This window comes from Eretmochelys imbricata, chromosome 10 (genome assembly GCF_965152235.1).
Source record: "Eretmochelys imbricata isolate rEreImb1 chromosome 10, rEreImb1.hap1, whole genome shotgun sequence".
Taxonomy (NCBI): Eukaryota; Metazoa; Chordata; order Testudines; family Cheloniidae; genus Eretmochelys; species Eretmochelys imbricata.
In genome coordinates, this window is record NC_135581.1 from 11400692 (window position 1) to 11418490 (window position 17799).

The window sequence follows — 17799 nt, forward strand, 5'->3', positions numbered from 1 at the left end:
TCTGAATGGAGTTCTTGTTGTCTTCAGTGGGAGTTCATGGTATAGAGCTGCAGAATCAACTTCCTTATCTTATGGTATGTCACATGGAAGACCTCTGGAAATCAGTTCAAGAAATAGAAGTACGCGGCAAAGTTCAACTTCAGTATGGTGTATGAGGGAGACCAGGTATAAGGTTCTTTCTGCAAGCAGTGCCCCATTTAAACAAGCGCCGAGTGTTCTTGGGTGTGTCCACACTCCAGTTTATATGGTAGGGGGAGCTGTGGCATTGTGTTGACTGCCAAGCCCTGTGGGAAGGACTTTGGGATGATATGGAAAACATTGCAGTCTGAGAAAGTCCAGATGGCGTTTGTGGGAGGCCTGAATCACTCTATTGGTTGGGGAGGAGAAGCTTGCTCGGGTCTGTATCTATGCTACCATATTGAGGCACACGCTGACTGGCTGTTGGGTGGGGGGATGTGTGGAGGAGGATTAGAAGGTTATTGGGATTACCATGTGCTCTGGTGTCTTGCAGGCCCCACTAACATAACAATTCTAGGCTATTAGGATAAACTTTCTTTCCTGCAGGAGCTCGGATGATGATGGGGAGGAGGAATCTGCAGCTCAGGGGAACAGACAAACCCACGATAATCTGTACAGGGTGCACATGCCCAGCCTCTATAGCTGTGGGAGTAGCTATGGCAGTGAGACCAGCATTCCAGCGGCAGCACACACAGTCAGCAATGCTCCTGTCACGGAGTACATGTGAGTAGCGAGGAGAGGAGCCATGTTGTAGCTATCTCTATCCAAAATGCTTTGCTGTACTTTAGTTGCAGGTGTCCATTGCACAGCCTAGCTAAAGAACTTTCTGCAGCAGCTGCACTGGGAAATGAACAAGCTCACTAACAGCAGTGTGATAAGCCTGAGAGGAAGAGTGATAAAAGGTTCTGTTTATATCGTTTGATCTTAGTGACCTTTTTACTTGCAGCATTGGCAAGTGTTTCTGTTCTCTAACAGAAATAACTACACGAGGTATCAAGTATCAGAGGGGTAGCCGTGTTAGTCTGGATCTGTAAAAGCGGCAAAGAGTCCTGTGGCACCTTATAGACTAACAGACATATTGGAGCATAAGCTTTCATGGGTGAATACTCACTCCGTCGGATACATGTCACAAGGTAGATGACTAGAAAATATTGAATTGCCTTGTGTTTGAGGATTTACAGTGTTGCCTATGGAAGGGGTGGAGTTAAGTGTCACCAGTTTCTATGATGAGTCTTTTTTCCTTAAGGACTATTCAAAAGTAACTGCTTTGCAAGAGAAGTTTTAAACCTCCCAAGTGGTGGAGATCCACATCACAGCAGCTTTAGACTGTCCTCCCTAGGCAGTTGAGGTCAAAGGTCTTTGCTTTCCAGATCCATCTAGTTGAGACAGGGCAGTCTGAGTTTAGTTAATCCTTCTACAGAGCTCCTGCCCTGGGAGTGGCTGGCTGGCTGCAACGCCTGTCTGTGTTGGACTGGTTCATCTATTTCGTTCTTCCACGTTTATTGTGGCTGTTAACTTTTGGGCAGGGAGGCTGGATTCGTTTAGCTCTACATTTAAAAAAATAAATAAATAAAAAAAGCACCACAGATACTGAGATGGGTACTTCATAAATGGAATATGAGAGTGTACTCTGAGATGGACAGGCACCCATGTTAGCGTCCAATTGATCAAAGTGGAAGTGAGCCATTTGGCATGTAGGGAAAGCATTCCAGGGAATTGAATTGTGATGCTTCCAGAGAGTGTCCGTTGGGAGGTAATAGTGCCCTGCATTGTGGGTTATCCTGTGTCCATTCCAAAGTGTCTATGCTGGAGAATGTGCTATGTGTCCCTCTATCACCATGTATATTTCCCTTTCATAGGAGCCAGAATGCAAACTTCCAGAACCCCCGCTGTGAGAACACGCCTCTGATTGGCCGGGAGTCTCCACCTCCCTCAGTAAGTGTCTTTACTGCTTCTCTCTGCTTCAGCATCTGAGGCCAAGTTCTACTTTGGGGCTATGCACATGCCACTCCTATGTACTTCAGGGGGAGCTGATCGTGCAGCTCAAGGCAGAAGATCTGGTCCATAAATCATGAAAAACTTAACAGACAAGGCCATGTCTAAGCTGCTATTGAGAATAAAAGCCCAGTATGCTACTTGGGCATGGTACGTATGAAAAAGATCAAATTAAATAAAACCTAATAACGCTCTGGGCTCATCCTGCCACCACTGAAGCTTGTGAGTAACTTTGTGTGACTTTGGTGAGTGGGTCTCTCTCTCACACAGTTACTAACTAGTTGTGGGTTTGGTCCTTTAAGTTTGTAAAATAAACTGCTGAACCAGTAAACCCAAAGGTAATGCTGAATCTCTCCTTAACTTGCACTGTGAAAACAAGAGGATGAAGTTTGCATTTTTGAAGGGTTTTATTTTCATTTCACAACTTTTAAATTCTTATTTTTGTATCTAATTTCTAAGGAGAAAAAAATCTTTCATGGAAGGTTCTTTGGTAATCAAGAGCTTGAAGTGGCCTCAGAGCCATTTTAGTCTATTGAGTAAAATATGGATTTTTATTTATATATTAAAAAAAAATTAGATGAGTGTTCCACTCTCTCTCCAGATGCTGTAATCTCATTACCGCAATACCACCTTTTGGCATGGGCCATCAGAATACTAACTAACAAACCTGCTAACAGTTCCTGAGGATGCAGCATAGTATACTTAACAGGCCATCCGTTATAATTAATGAAAGCCCACACCATAGGGGCTAAGCCCAGTTCACTGAGTGGGGCCTTCATAGAACAAAAGACTCTCTTCTAAATTTAGAAGAGGCAAAAGTGGCAAACAGGAAGGCCAGGACTTGTTTTTATACTTCTCATAGACTGGCCAAACTTCTTGAAGCTTGCTTAGAGGGGAAAAAAAGACTTGTTCCAGGTCCCTGACATTCAGCACTTGAGCTTAAACAGCATTATCTGCTCTTGGCAATGGAGCTGGCTCCAGAGAAAGGTCAGCCACAGCTTTCAGTGCGGTGTCCTAAACTGCTGCTGTACTGCTGGAATTCTCTGTTACAGCAAATGCACTGTCCCTTTAACACTGCACAGTCCTGTTCATCCTATTCCTCTGAGGCAAGGTCTTGCCACGCAGCATTTCCCACCCTGTAGCTCTTCTGCCTCAGAAAAAGGAGGCTTCTTTCTGCAGGAGCTCTAACCATGAGGAGAGGATTCCCTGGTTCTTCAGTAGCTGGTTGCATTAATGGCCCTGAATGTGGAGCTAAATCTTGGTACTTCCAGCTGCTTCTGAGGAGAGATGCTGGTAAGGGTTTTTTCAAAGGAATTTCACTTGGGGCAGCCAGAGAGAAGGGCTATGGGAGGTGGTGGGGGAAGCCATTATGTCTAAGTGTGGGAGGTGAGATGGAGAGTGTATCCCAGCTTCCCTGCCTGGACCACAAGGAGGAACCCAAGCAGAGGAGGAAATGGGATTTCTGAAGGAGAATGTACATTCCAGATAGTGGAAGGGACTGAGCGTGCTCACACACCACTTGGGTAGGGGAAAGGGAATGGATCCCTTTGTGCTCCCCACCTAGGCAGGCAGTGGGGTAGAGCGGATCCTCCAGAGTGTTCGTAGGCAGGTCTCTGTATTAACCAATTGAGGCTATTCCAGGAGCAGAAGAAAAGGCTGAGCCCATTTAATCAGGAAACGATTCCTGCTGTTTGGGCGTGCACAGAAAAAATATCTGTGTTCATGCTCCCCTGTTTGGGTGGTCACATCCGCAAAAAGGAGCCACAGAAGCAGAGTAAAGAGACAGTGCGTGGCCAGGACTGAAGTATCCTGCTCCGCTTTGGTTGTGGGAACAGATTATAAAAACCAAGACAGAATGATCCTAGAAGAGCTAATCACCTACTGCGTTGTTTGTCTATTCTTTTTTCCCCCCAGTCGTTCCTTTCATCGTTCTCCTCCTTCTTGTCCAAGGGCTATTCCTGTAGGGTGGTAGAGCCCTCCTGATCACTGGCACACACCACAGCGTGTCACTTGCTTGCACTGTGTTTTTCATGCACGTTGAGGCTGCACTCTCTTTTTCTCTCTCTCTCCTGCATCATCACAGTTGTATTTGGCTGCCATGGACAGTAGCAGCCATATGAGCTGGCAGTTTAAGCCCTCGGACAGTGCACGGACGTACTGGTAACCACGCCCGCAAATGGAACAGGTACTGAAATAAGGTCCTTCTCGCTCAACCCCTCCTCCACTCCCACCCGCCCCTCCATCCCTGCACTGTTTACCCCAGGCCAGTGCCTTATTTCTTCACATTCCTTCCCCCTGCACCTCTCCGCATTCCCTCCTGCCAAGGGTTGAAGCTAACCAGGGTTGCTCTGGTGCCGACTGAAGGAGTAATATCAACATTTCACCATGGCAAGGCTTCTTGTATGCATTCTGACAGCCAGAGACCCACACCTCAGAGCGGAGCCAAAGTCACTGCTGCTTTAGTCCACAGATTCCAAGTTGAAGAACAGTATCTACACCTTGCACCAGAGAGTGCACCAAACCAAAAGTGTTCCACACTCAAAGCACAAGGTAGAATTACTCCCATCTTGGGTATCCACTTGGTAACAATAATGTGGATCAACGTAGCTGTCCTTTAATAAGGACTTGCTGTCTGTTACCACCTCTGGCTTCCCTTGAACCTTTTATCACTACTCCTTTGCTCACTGATACAATGGCATGTGCTAGAAACCAGAGATTTTTCTGCCACTTTCATTAAGTTCTGCCATAGAATCTTAAAACCAAACAATTCCTCCTGCACCTTGCTTGTTAGAACCAGCAGCTGTACTGCAAGCTCACATATGTAGCTTTCCATTTTATCATTGCATTCAGGGCTATAAGTAAGCGACTTTCCCCTGATGGCCAGGCACAAGCACTAAAATTCTTGATTCTGCCTAGTTTTATTTCAACACTTCTGTATGCCAAAAGCATTCCCTCAATTTCCTGCATACGCTGTGGATGGCGTGCCAGTGAGTCCTTTCCTTGCACTGCTTCATTGTCAGAGTAATATGCTGTTACAACCAGTCTCCAGGATAGCCCTTATTCCTTCCCTACCCATAGTGGTCGGCAACCAGAACTAGTTACAGTAGGAATGAATAAGTGGTTGGTACCAGGTCTTGTAGTTATACCTCATGAACTGTGTGACTTGGTCGAGTTGAGGAGTATGGTGTGTAATCCGAATTCCTGAGCAACTCACTGTAACTGGATAAAGTACGTTGTGATCAGTCCAAAGAAAACTCTAATCACTACTGAAACAAAATGGAAATGTTAGCACCGTTTGGAATGCAGGATTCTTTCCAATCGGGTTAGTATGGTCCACAATCCACAGTTTGCGTCCTGTCCCCAGACATACTTGTACATAAAGCTGATGCTCCTCTTCCACATCCACCATTCCTGCTGGGACTTCTCTGCTGTCACCTCACGCTAGATACCATTGTCTCATGTCACTGCTTGGTCTGCTGCCTTGCCATTTGTCTGCTCTGCTTTGTGATGTGCTTGGGGATTTCTAAGATGCTGGCTGAATTGGTGGGGGGAAATACAGTTGTGCCTTGGTGCACTCTGTGACAGTGTGTGAATGGAAATCTACGTGAACATTTAATGCATGATGCTAGTGGTCTCCAGAATGTCACAGCCTTCTCCACTCTTGTAGCACTCTTGCAAAGACCTTCCTTGGGCATCTACGCTTGGTGCTTTCCTGCTTCCTTATTCCTGCAGGTATTCTAGTGGCCCTCTTAGCAACGTTGTGTTTAAGGGTCTATCAACACTATTTACTGTGAACTTTTGTTTTACAGGGATTTGACTCGGGACTTAAAATATTCTCTGGACTGAAACTTGACAAAGTCTCAGCCTAGAATCTTTTCTGTGTACCAAGGTCAGGCCAAGAGTCATATGTGGCTTTGCAAAAATAAAAGGTTCTTGCACTCTCCCCAAGATCTCGAAAATTGTGCTCATCTTAAGCCGCGCTTCTAACTATAGTTCTCTTTAAAAACTAGAATTCTGCAATTTCAGGATCCGCTGGCTGGCCCTATCTCCCTGCACTGAAAAAAGGCAGTTGATATGTTTTTTTGTTTTTGTTCTTTTATTGCGCCCAAAATTGTCTAAGATACTTGGGTCAAACCTTAAAATAAATAAAATTCAAGCCTTGAAGCTTCAATTTGCAGCTGATTTAAACCAGGATAACCCATGGGGTTTTAGCATTTAGCATGTTAAGCATTTTTGCCATACAGAAGTACTGTATTCCTCCGCTGCCTCCAGGGATTATATTGGATGGGAGTGGTGCATATACGTGGTACAGTCTTGCAGTGTAGTGTGTGATAGCTGTGAAGTACTGGTGATCTCCAAAGACCACAAGGTTTATCTGGTTTACGTTCAGATACGGCCTCTTAAAGTCAGATAACTCTGTGCACCTCAGTTTTTTGTAGCCAAGAATTTTTGTGCCTGCAAAGTGTATTTGTTAGGCACCTACTTAGCCAATGTGTGCTGAGAGAACGTTTCTGAATGTGTTTTGCCCATAATGTGGGTGGCGGGGGGAGTCTGATTCATTAGGGAGTAGGGTGGGGGAGTACACTTTTTTTGCAGAAATGCTGAAACACAAATGTACACCGTACCATAGCAGTTCTCGTTGACTGATGGTAAGTGGTACTTTGACACACGTCACCAACAAGATACCAGGACAAAATATCCATCTACTGGGTAGTTCATGATGGCGCAATAGGGTAGCTAACAAAATTATGAAAATACATGTTAAAACTTGTATTGCTTATGTGGCTTTAAATAAAATAAATGTAGGTATATAGGCACCTGGAGAGTCCTAGCCAGAATGCTGGAAGGATCCATAATACATGATTTTATAACCTTCAATGAAAGCTGGGTTTTTTTTGTTTTTTTTTGTTTTGTTTTGTTTAAGGAAATTAAATACAACAGTCTACCTTGAAATAACTTTAAGGTTGTGTCACAGACAGGCAATATCCAGCCAACACTGACTTGAGGATGGTACTTTGTCTTTGACTTAGCTGTGAACAGTCTTTGTTTTTTGTTTTCCCAAATGTCTGTCCACACTTAATGGCTTTCTACACAGTTAGCTGTTTAGTCACTTTAATGGTTACAGGTAACACTATTCAGGTAGTGTCCCTCTGGCAGTTTTCCTGACATCACCGACGGGGCACCTGTATCTACAAGCCCACCTTGATGTTAGCATCTCTCTGAGCTCTTCCCTGTGCTCCCTTGGAAGTGCAATGCAGGAGTAATACCTCAGAGTGGTGTCTGTAGCATGTGGGGTAATGCACTCTCAGGACCAGCCAATTCTGTTGTTAGGGGTTCTGTAAGCACTTCCAAAACAATGAGATGAGCTGCTTACAAGAAGCCATTCATGTGTCTGTCTGACTCCAGAAGAGCAAAACAGTGTTAGCTGCCTTACTACCAAGTTCTAACTATGTTGTATGTGGATGCACAACCCTATTTCGAGCTAACCTTGCCAGTAACTGGTTACGAAATTGGTTAAAAATTGTAATGTGGACACAACCTAAGACGCAATATGCATGAACTGAGAACATCAGCCTTAACTCTGACTTCCATGGCTTTTGTCAGCTTGAGACATTTTATGGCGATTTAAGGTAGGATAGAATTTAAAACAATACCTTCTGTTTCACTTTCTATCCAATTTTCTCTTTAGTTTGAAATATTGTTCTCTTTCTTGGTGCTATTCAGACTTCTGTATTGTGAAAAAATGGGAGCAGTGGTCCAATATCTTCTTGGCCTCTGCATGCCACTGGGTGTATCTGGTACATCCTTTAATGCACCCCACTGGATTGCTGTTCTTTTGATTGAACAGTTCTTCTATAGATGGCGGCTGCAGGTCTACGTGTATTATCTCTCTAGGAAGGGATGTGAAATATGTGTTCCTAGATTCTTTATCTAAACACTCCCTTTATCTAAACACTGCCTTTAAGAACCTTGGTGGATTGAATTCATGCAGTCATCCATTTCTCTTCTAACGCCCTGCTTCTCACCCGCCCACCCAACACAGATGGAGTGCTACTGTCTGAAAAATTCTCCTTTTAAAAGACTCCTGCTTCAAGTGACGCCAGTGGGGAAATCCAGCTCTGCCTGCTGTCCCTGAAATACTCTACTTTTATAGGGTTCCTCAGAGGAGAACTTTGATCTAAATCACTTTGTTGAGCTTACTACATTTAACTCTCTGGTAGAAACACAAGTCCCAAACTTCTTATTTCTGGGGGTAGTGGGGCAACTATAGTTACACACCTGTGTAGATCATCCATAGAACTGCTAGACTCCTTTTCAGTCCTTCTCTCAATGGTGAGAGCACAGATAAGACCAGAGAGAGAGACAGACACACACTCTTCTACATTTACACTCTTCTACATTTACACTCTTCTACATTTACACTCTTCTACATTTACACACTAGTGCTGGGCTGGGTCATTGTTACCACAAAACACCCATGTCCTCTCTCAGGTCAAACTTTTCTGGTGCAGGAAGGGACTTAAAAGTGAGCAGTCAGTGAGTACACAAATAAAGCATCAACATCTCTACAAGCTAATACAACTAGGGATCCCTGTGCTCTGCTCTGAGGTGGTGAGCTCTTCTACAATACAGATTCATTCCTAGACACTGACAGAATAATGGCAAAATGCTGTTACCTTACATAGTGCTCTGGTCTCTGCTGTGCAGGTACAGAACACTTCACAATGTTCTCGTCAAATGGGAAAGGTTCATCATAATGGAATTTAATTTTTTACACTCAGTTATATAACTTGCTACTTTAAGTGAGAGCTTAAAGGTTGAAATATCAGTTTTTGAACAGCATTATCAGGAAGTAAAGACAAAGTTCATAGCAGCTCTTTGTAAAGGAGAGTGCAGGAGGGGAGCAGGAATTAACCCTGCTGACATCTGTGTCTTTTGTCCAGCTGTAAAGCATATTAATGCCATGATGACACAAGATGGAATTCCACCTGTTTACAGTAACAATGTTTATGGCTGGAGTTTCATGAAGGCGCAAAGTCTCTATCCTTACTGCTGTGCACAAGTCCTAGTGTTAAGGGTTTCATTCCTGTGTTCTAGCAAAACTGAAGATGGTTTGGATGAGTTCATATCATTCAGCTACTGGATTCCCTTGGAGCGGTCTTCTAAAAACAATCTAGCCATGATGAATTTCCACCTTCACCCCAGAATCAGTCTTTATTACTGGCAGGCTGTAGGAAAACTGTCCAAAGCCAGGTTTTGATACTAACCATCCAGTTATTGTTAGTGGATATCAGTCTAGTTCCAGCCTTATTGTTATCTTCTGTGGACAGATGACTGCCCTGTGCATAACCTCAGCTGTCCTCTTCTAAGCTGCTATTGTCATGATGCATATGGTCTATTGACAACTTCGTTCTCCTGAGAACATGAAACATACCTCCTCCTGCCTTTTTACCCCCAACCTCCCCATCTTCCACAGGGCTGAAAGTGGCAATCTGACTGCTGAGCCACTGAAATCCTGACAGGTGGGTTTTTATATAGGCATTGCACCCACATTCTTCTATTGTGTTCAGAATACTTGGATTAAATTGTGTCTGTTTCTTGACGCTGATATTTCCATCTTGCTAGGAGCTTGACTAAATCGGCTAGTCCTTACATGAATGCCTCAGCCAGCCTCTTTCTGTAACAGGAGTAAAAGCGTTAGTCACTCTGACTTGGCTGTGTAATGGCCTATGAAAGATTGTTTCAGAGCCTCAGAGGACCATGCTCAAGGCTCGTTGGTAAGCTGTAAACACCAACCCAAGTGTGCTGGGAGGTGCTAATAATCTGATTCAGAGTTCACATCATTCTGACTTACTGTCTTTTTTTTTTTTTGTCTTCCTCTAGTACACCTCCAGCATGAGAGCCAAATACCTCGCTACCAACCAACCTCGCCCAGACTCTGGCAGTGTGCATTAAAAACATAACGCAGACACAGTAAAGCTAAACAAACGTGCCAACTGCTGCTACCCTGTGCTGTCAGTGTAGAACAACCCTGCTTTCCTGTCCCAAACCCAGCGCAACTCCTGCTTCTTCAATACAGACCACCCCTCCAACCTGGTACCTGTGCATTGGCAATCTGAATGGAAGCCCCTTTCAAATTAAATCTATACCTAGTTGTACGTGGAGAGAGAGAGAGTGCAAGCACCTGCAGAAGAACACCAGTTTGTCTGGGATTCACCTACTTGAGGCCAGCGTTGTCAACAGTCTATCAGGAAACCTTTGCAAATAGTTTTACTTCTGTCTCCCCTACCCTCTCCATTCCACAGAGGAACTGGATGGAAGAACGTTGCAGATCTTCAGTTCTGTGAGGTGATCCAGCAGAGCTGCTCAGTCTGCAGTGCACTGAAGAAGCAGAGAATCCGAGCCCATGACTATACTGTACAGATCGGGAAAGCCATGCCAATGTACACTCTTAAAAGTTATGTGCGCCTAGTGTTTTTAAAGAAGTCTTCTTGCCTGATACCTTGTGTGGAGGCTCCCTTCCTGTGTCACTGAATACCTACTTTAAGCTGGGAGTCTGACCTGGGCTCCACTCTCTCCTCTGGTGACTTTAAATAAGCTTTTCCTTTCCCCTTTATAACCAGCTTTTGCATTCTTGAGGAGTAGGCGGTTTTCAGCACCAGCCAGCTGTCTCAGATGCACCCCTGCCTGCCCATTGCTGTGAGCCTGACCTTTCTGCTCCATCAGGGAAACCCCTGTACTCACAGATGGCATTCTGGGTGCTGCTTTTGTGAGATTAGGTGCACACAGAACACACAGGAGCCAGCAACTCACTTGGTGCCAATTTTTTCCAGGAAAAGACTTGTAAGACTTAGGTTTTTTTGCACTAAATAGTTTCAGATCTCTAGGGCAATAGCCTGGCACTAGGTCTCATGGGACAGTCAGCTTGCAAGAGAGATTGTAAGCTCCATTGAAGGAGTCCAAGGAGTTACTTGTGACAGACTGCTGGACTCTTCCATTAATGTTTGGAGTGGAAAAGTCAAGTCCCGTGGCATTGGCTTTAGAGGAGGATCCTGGGGCCTCAGCCCAAAGTTCGTCATAAGAGCAGCAAGGTTGCAGCCTCCTTGGTTCTGCGCTCCAGGATCAGAAAACAAAAGTCTTAACACATGAATGTGGGGGGGAGGGGGGTGTTTTTTTTTTTGTTTTTTTGTTTTTTTTTCTTTCTGGTCATAACTGCTAACCACTAACTGCCATACACAAGGCACATGTGAATAAACTCCTAGTATCTCCTAGCACACTGTGCATGGGCCACAGGTGCAATGGAGTGTACCTGCAGGGGGCAGCATCCTACACCAGTTCTGTACTTCGTTGAAGAATGGTGCTCTACAGGACATAAACCACTTTTTACTAGAAAAGACTCCAATGTGCAGCTGTGCGATAAATGGATATGAACTTTATACTCCAGTAGATCAAAGCATAGTCCTTTCTGAATTTTCCTTTCTGTGCAAGCTGTCTTAATCTAGTTACTTAGGGAGACTTAAGCAAGAAACAGAATTAAAGTACAAAATCTCATAAATCTGAGGTGGGCCACAGGACAAATGTGGTTCAAATCTAGCACCACAATATCTGGATTGCATCAAAGGAGAACTCCTTTCTCATCTTTTAGTTTGCTCTGTTTTGTGAATGTCCATAATGTGGACCAGTCAGCCTAGCAATCTGCCTTTGCTCTGGATGATCTCATCAGACTTCTCCAGATCTTGTCCTTTTCTCTTTACTAGGGGGTGAGTTATCACCACTCTGGGAACATTTTGCATATTCCACGGATGATTAACTAGGATGCCAATACTTCCTATAGGGGAAGCGTACATACTCCAAGAAAAGGGGTATTTTGAGACATCTCAAGGAAATAAAAGCCACTAACGGACTAGCCTCCAACCTTTGGAGGAATGGGGAAGAAGGAAGGAAGGAAAGTAGCACACTGACCCGTTTTTCTTGGAGAGGAGGTCTCGGGTAAACACTAGTTATGTTCCATCACAGATCCCTTTAAAACCTGGTATGAGAGCTGCATGTGTGGTGGGTGGTATATGAGCATGTGACACTGCTGGTTTACAAGCTTCTGGACCATTGGATGCTCTTAACAGCTGGTATGATTGAGTGGGGAAAACTGAAACCACACTTTGTCAATTTAGAGAGACCCCCATTTTCCCGTAGTCAATTTGGACTATTTCCCGTGTCTGTCAGCTAGGGGCTGCACAGACTCAAATACTGGAGGCTTTTAGATTTAGAAGAACTGCCCCAAAATCTGCTGCATGCCTCTCAGTAGTCCTTTAAGGCAAGTGTTGGAAGAGCATAAAGCAGGAAATAAACTTCAGTCAAACAGGTGCAGCTGTCGGCAGCTTTTGCTGTACAAAGAACACATGGGTTTTCCTACTGGGCCTTAGGAGAAGTAGGATGCAACATGCCAGAGCCAGCAGTCCAGTGCTGGTAATAACAAAGAGCCAATACCTTTCAGTGCAGTATCCAGGCTGGATACTGCCTTAACTTGCTTCCTTCCCAGGCTTAGCTTAATCAGTTGTACTGTCCAGAACGAATTCTAACAGGGTTCATAGGCTATAGCCAGTTGCTGATTGGAGATCCGTGCTCTGTGACTTTAAAGTGTATTAAGGAAGAATTCTGTGGGACGCTGCGCTCCCTGCGTGGCCAGCAGAACAAGACTGCAGTGTGAGTGGTGTGCTCTGTGTACTGTGTGGTTCCACCCAGGACTTCCTTTAATTAACATGGATTTTGCACTTTTGTAGAGAGTCACAGAGCCCTGCTGTCCTACTGCTTATTTTAATGCAATGTTTCTATTTATTTTTTTATATGGCTCATTGGGCAACAGTGTGGCACTTCTAGGGGTTAGTCCAAATGGATCTGCTGCAGAGCCAGTAGCATGTGCTCATTAGTACGGGTGTGAAGTGATCGCTGTAGTCTAAATGACCAGTCTGGTTGGGGGGTGAGGGGGGGGGTGTGTGTGCGCAAACCCTGAATGCCTGTAGGCACAGCATGGCTGCCAAGGAGCAGACCTCTCAAAAATTCAAGATCTCCCAGAGTCTCTTCCCCCTTCCCCCGCCATAGGGTGAACAGCAGGAGCTTAGTGGCAAAGAGTTGTAAGTGGCACCACTAGTTATAGGAGGCTTAGATACAGTGAGTAAAACTGGAGTGTCTTTTTTTCTCTTCTGTAATTTGTATTGCATTTTAATGTGTGAAATGTCCATGCCAGATCACTCAGAATGTGTCCCAGCTGACTTCTCAAGAGCACACAATCATCTCAGAACCTAGCCACGTTGTTGCTTATTAGTACATGGCTCCAAAATTCAGGGGAACCGTGAGACTCTGATCTCCGGGCACCTTGCTGACGGCAAAGCGGGAGGCAGCTCCTGTGTGGTTAGAAAGGTGATAGCAGCAAAGACACGTCATCTTTCTTTCTTCCTTTTTTTTTTTTTCAAAAAGCGTAAACAGTCATCGGCTTGTCTGGTTTGTTGGGTTTCTTTCCACTCCATCTCGTACAAATGATGGTTTTTTTGATTTTTTGGAACTGAGACCTTTCAAGCACACCAACATCTCCACAATGTGAAATGTAAATAGCATGTTGGACTCTTTTTTGTGTCCAGTGTTCAGAACTGCATTGTAATTGTAAAGGAAATCGAATCAAGACTTGGCTGTGAATTTCTTGTGCTGTCTTGGGAATATAACTGTAGTGTTTGTATCCTGTATGTACTATTAATTGAATTCATTTTATTTGCTGATAAAAGGGTTCAAATGGAGATCGCAGCATCCATCATGTGACCAAACCTGCCCGGGGGCGGGGGATTTGATTGCCCCCCACCCTCTTTGAGTTCTCCCCATGTGAAAGGTATTCATTTGTATAGCCAGCTCTGGGCACAGAGGGGTGTCCATCTGAGTGCTTTGAACTGGCCGTTTTGCATGAGGGGAGTTTTTGGAATGGCCCCAGAGGAGGAGTCACACGGAAGTTGCCCTTAGAACATATAATGTTCATGTGCACAGTCCAGGCTTTCCCAGAAAGAACAGCTTCCATGGGCTGGCCTTGTGCTCTGCTTGTAATTCTTGGCACTGTGGTGTGGATAGCAGATGGAGGCACTTGCTCAGCAGAATCTACAAATGCTTATGTAGATAAAACCCACCTCTGACTCCTGGGTCTGGTTTCTTCCCCCCTGCACCCCGGGAGCAGCCAAGGCTTGAAGTCAGTGCAGAGACTGCACAGTGCCCTTTTGGAGGGAGGAAAGGGCGAGCGTCGCTCTGCTGACAGGGCCCCTTCAAGCTGATTTAAGGATAGGTGGGTTCCCATCCTTTTGTTAGAAGGGTGGTGGTTACATGGCAGGACCTGGGGAGCAGAGGGCTGAATGAAAGGAAATAATGGAGATCCTCATTGTGCTGAAAGGGACAGCGTAGCTTTGGGGGAGAAGGAAACTCTCCTCCCTGTGGCTTTTTCTTTCCCTGCATTGCAAGGTCCTTCATTACCAGGCAGGATATACCTGGATAGTATTGGAGCGTCATGCAGGAAGACATTGACTCCAGGATCTGTTCCCTGAACGTGGCCAGAAATCCAAAAGGAGCTGAGAGGGAGGGAGTGCATATTGGCTATCCTAGCACTCCTTCCCTCTAGCCGGGTGGCGTATTCTCCCGGGTGGCGTATTTCTGCCAGAGCAGCATGGAAGAGCTGGGACTGTGGGTGGGAGGCACTGTGGAGACTCTATTTCAGAGAGAGCAAAGCTCCTTGCTAGAGGCAGCCTGCAGCAAGGAGTCTTGAGAGAAGCCAGGCTTCCAACCGCCTGCGCTGCACCAAGAAGCCACACTGTCCCACAACTGTGCAGGGACACCAGCAAACAGTCAGGTGGAACATTACCCCTCCAATCACTAGGACAGACTCTGCTGCTTGTTGAGAAAGAGGACTTGGCAGGGCTCCCCACCCGGCCCTGCATTTTACCCAAGATTCACTTTGCACTCCCAATCTCCCCTTCTTTAACTAGAGGCTGACATCGGGGAGTGACCTATGCACGGTTGGCGAGGTAGCATCAGGAGGCAGAAAATTCTAAATGTTATCAGTTCCTAAACTCTGAGAGCAGGCTGACCTTCCAAACAGATGAGTGGAGCCTCCTGCTGCCCCTCTTCTGTCAGTGCGTGGCTCCACCAAGTGTGGAGAGGGAGAGTTGGTAAGTGGTTAAAGCGCAGGGCTGGTAGCTGGGACTCATAGCAAACAAGCAGCAGTCTGGAATAAGAGCTATGTGACTTTGTGGGCAAATCACTTAGCCTCTCTGTGCCTCAGCTTCCCGTTGTAAAAATGGGGGATCATTGACAGGAGGCATGATTTAATTATTTATTTCTGAGATCTCTGAAACTGCCCATCAGCCTGAGGGCCTGGACAAAAGGAAATGGAAACCGATATGCCTGACAATATGCGAAGTGTGAAGTTTTATTCTAAAGAGGGTAACCCCTACCATTAGGGTCTTTCTAGGCACTCTGCGTTCAGTACCGAATTTCTCCTCGTAAAATTCCAAACTCTCTCCCTCCCACGTTCCCATTCTGAATCAACCAGCAGATGTCTCCAAAGGCCCAAGATCCAAAGGCAGCTGAAGTCAATGGAAAGACTCCTATTGGCTTCAGTCATCTTTGGATCAAACCCTAGTGGCCCAGCTGTTGCATCACGCTCCTCGCGTCCCTTGTTTGCAAGCGTGAGCTGGGAAGTCCCTGTGGGTTTAGTTCTCTGTCATCTTTAAGAGGGAAGCTTTTAATTTGTTTTTGACACTGTGCACGGAAACTTACTGGTGAACATGTAACTGGCCTTTTTGTAATTCTTTTGTTCTTATTCTTAACCATAATGGCTGTATATCGTACCACTTTATATACATATATGTATAATATATAAATATATACTTTTTTTAAACCTTTGGACCTGCTAGTTCCTTTCAAGTATTCCTGCACTTACCTAAAATGTTTTTAAATTGTGAGGGTTAAACTGAGGAGTGAGCCCATTTTGTATCTTTCCTTTTTCTTCGGTAGTTTTGATTGTACCGTAGCTATTTTTTACTGTAATTTTTGTTCTGAAAAATACTAAAAAAAAAAAAAAAAAAAAAACCCTAAATGTAACTTGTGGTTTCTATTCAGCTTGGGTTTAATGTTTTAAAATAAACAAATGAAACTACATAGCACTGTTCTATTTTGTAACCTTCTTTTATTGGTAGAATCTCTTGCTTTAATTTTGACATTTTGCCTGTTACTATACCGCTAAGTATAAACAACATTGTACATTGTGTTGATCCTGCTAATGCAGTGGTTCTCAAACTTTTGTATTGGTGACCCCTTTCACATAGCAAACCTCTGAGTGTGATTTCCCCCTTATAAAAACACTTTTTTAAAAAAAATATATTTAATACCATTATAAATGCTGGAGGCAAAGTGGGGTTTGGGGTGGAAGCTGACAGCTCATGACCCCCCCATGTAATAACCTCATGACCCCCAGAGAGGTCCTGACCCCCAGTTTAGAACCCCTGTGGTAATGCTACCATATGTTTTAACTGGTAAAGTTAAGCATGTGCACAAGTGTTCCAGAATTTGTGCCTTGTGGAGGATACAGTTTTGAATCTGCTACTATGGCCATTAGAAATCCTGGATCTGTCTCAGGGAGTTATATCAGGGTTCCAAATGTGGACTCTCTTCTGCAATTTGGTGTATAACATTTCTGAAGAGGCTGAAAGACCCAACTAAAGGTTTGGGTTTTTTTCCTCCTGGTAAAGGGAAAATTCTAAATCAAGGTGATCCTTTAAATACAGTTTAAAATTTTAATCTCTCCTGAAGAGTCTGCTGTTGGGCATTTGGAAGGAAAAATACTGGATCCACTGAGTTTTGAAAACTGCTAGTGAGTATTTCTGGTCACTGTCTTGCACAGCACTTTCTTTGACCATTTGTCACATTCAGGTGTAACAAGTGCCCAGGTGAAATGGCAAAACTGGTGATAGGGGGTGGGGGTGCGCTCATGTGCCTGCCCACCACACTCTTAAATAATCTTCATACTGTGCTACGGGAACTGTCCAGCTAATGTGTTGAACATGTCAGTCAGGGGACTGAATTTTATGGTTGTTCCAAAAGCTCACTATCACGCTGTTCTTTGCTGTAGTGTGCTTGAACCGCAACAAATAAAGGGTTAACTTTACTGGTGAAGTTCAAACTTGACTGTACGCATTCCCATATTTACGAATACAATGGGGGGGGGGGGAATCCCACGTTAGACCCTCACAGACCCCTTCAGAAGACTACAAAATGAATGTAAACTGCTCCATAAAAACACCACCTGAAGGCAAGCTGATTGGGGCAGTTTGTAGTTGAATTGTCTCCCTCCTTACCTGGCTGCAGAGTAGCCAATAGGTGGTGTGTGTTTGTTTTTTGCAGTTCATCTGTAACATCCTCTGATCACAACAGCAAAATGAATCCTTTTCCTTCCTGTACTGCAGTTTTGGTTGATCTGTTCTGTCTACTCCTATCAGTCTTCGTTGAGGGTTTTATTACTAGCTACTGTCTGTCTTCAACTCCCTGACTGCTCCGTGAATTGAGGGCCATGTGTATGAAAAGATTAAATCCAGGAAACCACAGTAAAGCCAAACTCATGATCGTGCAGCCAGCTCTTGCCATTCATCCCAGCTAACTAATTCAAGCATCTTAGGATGGGGTTACTGGGAAGGGAGAAAAATGGGGACTTCCAGAGTGCTTGTGCAGGAGGGAAGGAATCGCAAATGGTACTAGGGAGAAGGC

At 44.7% G+C, this 17799-nt stretch overlaps 1 protein-coding gene across 8 annotated transcripts in view; it reads left to right on the top strand.

Moving 5' to 3' along the window:
* The window catches only part of TTYH3 (tweety family member 3), a 100952-nt gene that overhangs the window by 81734 nt on the left and 1419 nt on the right, over positions 1 to 17799 (top strand). For 2 of the 8 annotated variants that reach the window (XM_077829015.1, XM_077829014.1), the window contains exons 12-15: positions 28 to 165; positions 565 to 741; positions 1878 to 1953; positions 16851 to 16909. In XM_077829015.1, the coding sequence (XP_077685141.1) occupies positions 28 to 165; positions 565 to 741; positions 1878 to 1953; positions 16851 to 16909 (450 nt within the window). Of the gene's footprint in view, positions 1 to 27; positions 166 to 564; positions 742 to 1877; positions 1954 to 4096; positions 4199 to 5822; positions 6239 to 9897; positions 16200 to 16850; positions 16910 to 17799 lie in introns of those variants that run through there. The other 6 variants (XM_077829011.1, XM_077829017.1, XM_077829012.1 and 3 more) reach the window with 5 other exon arrangements.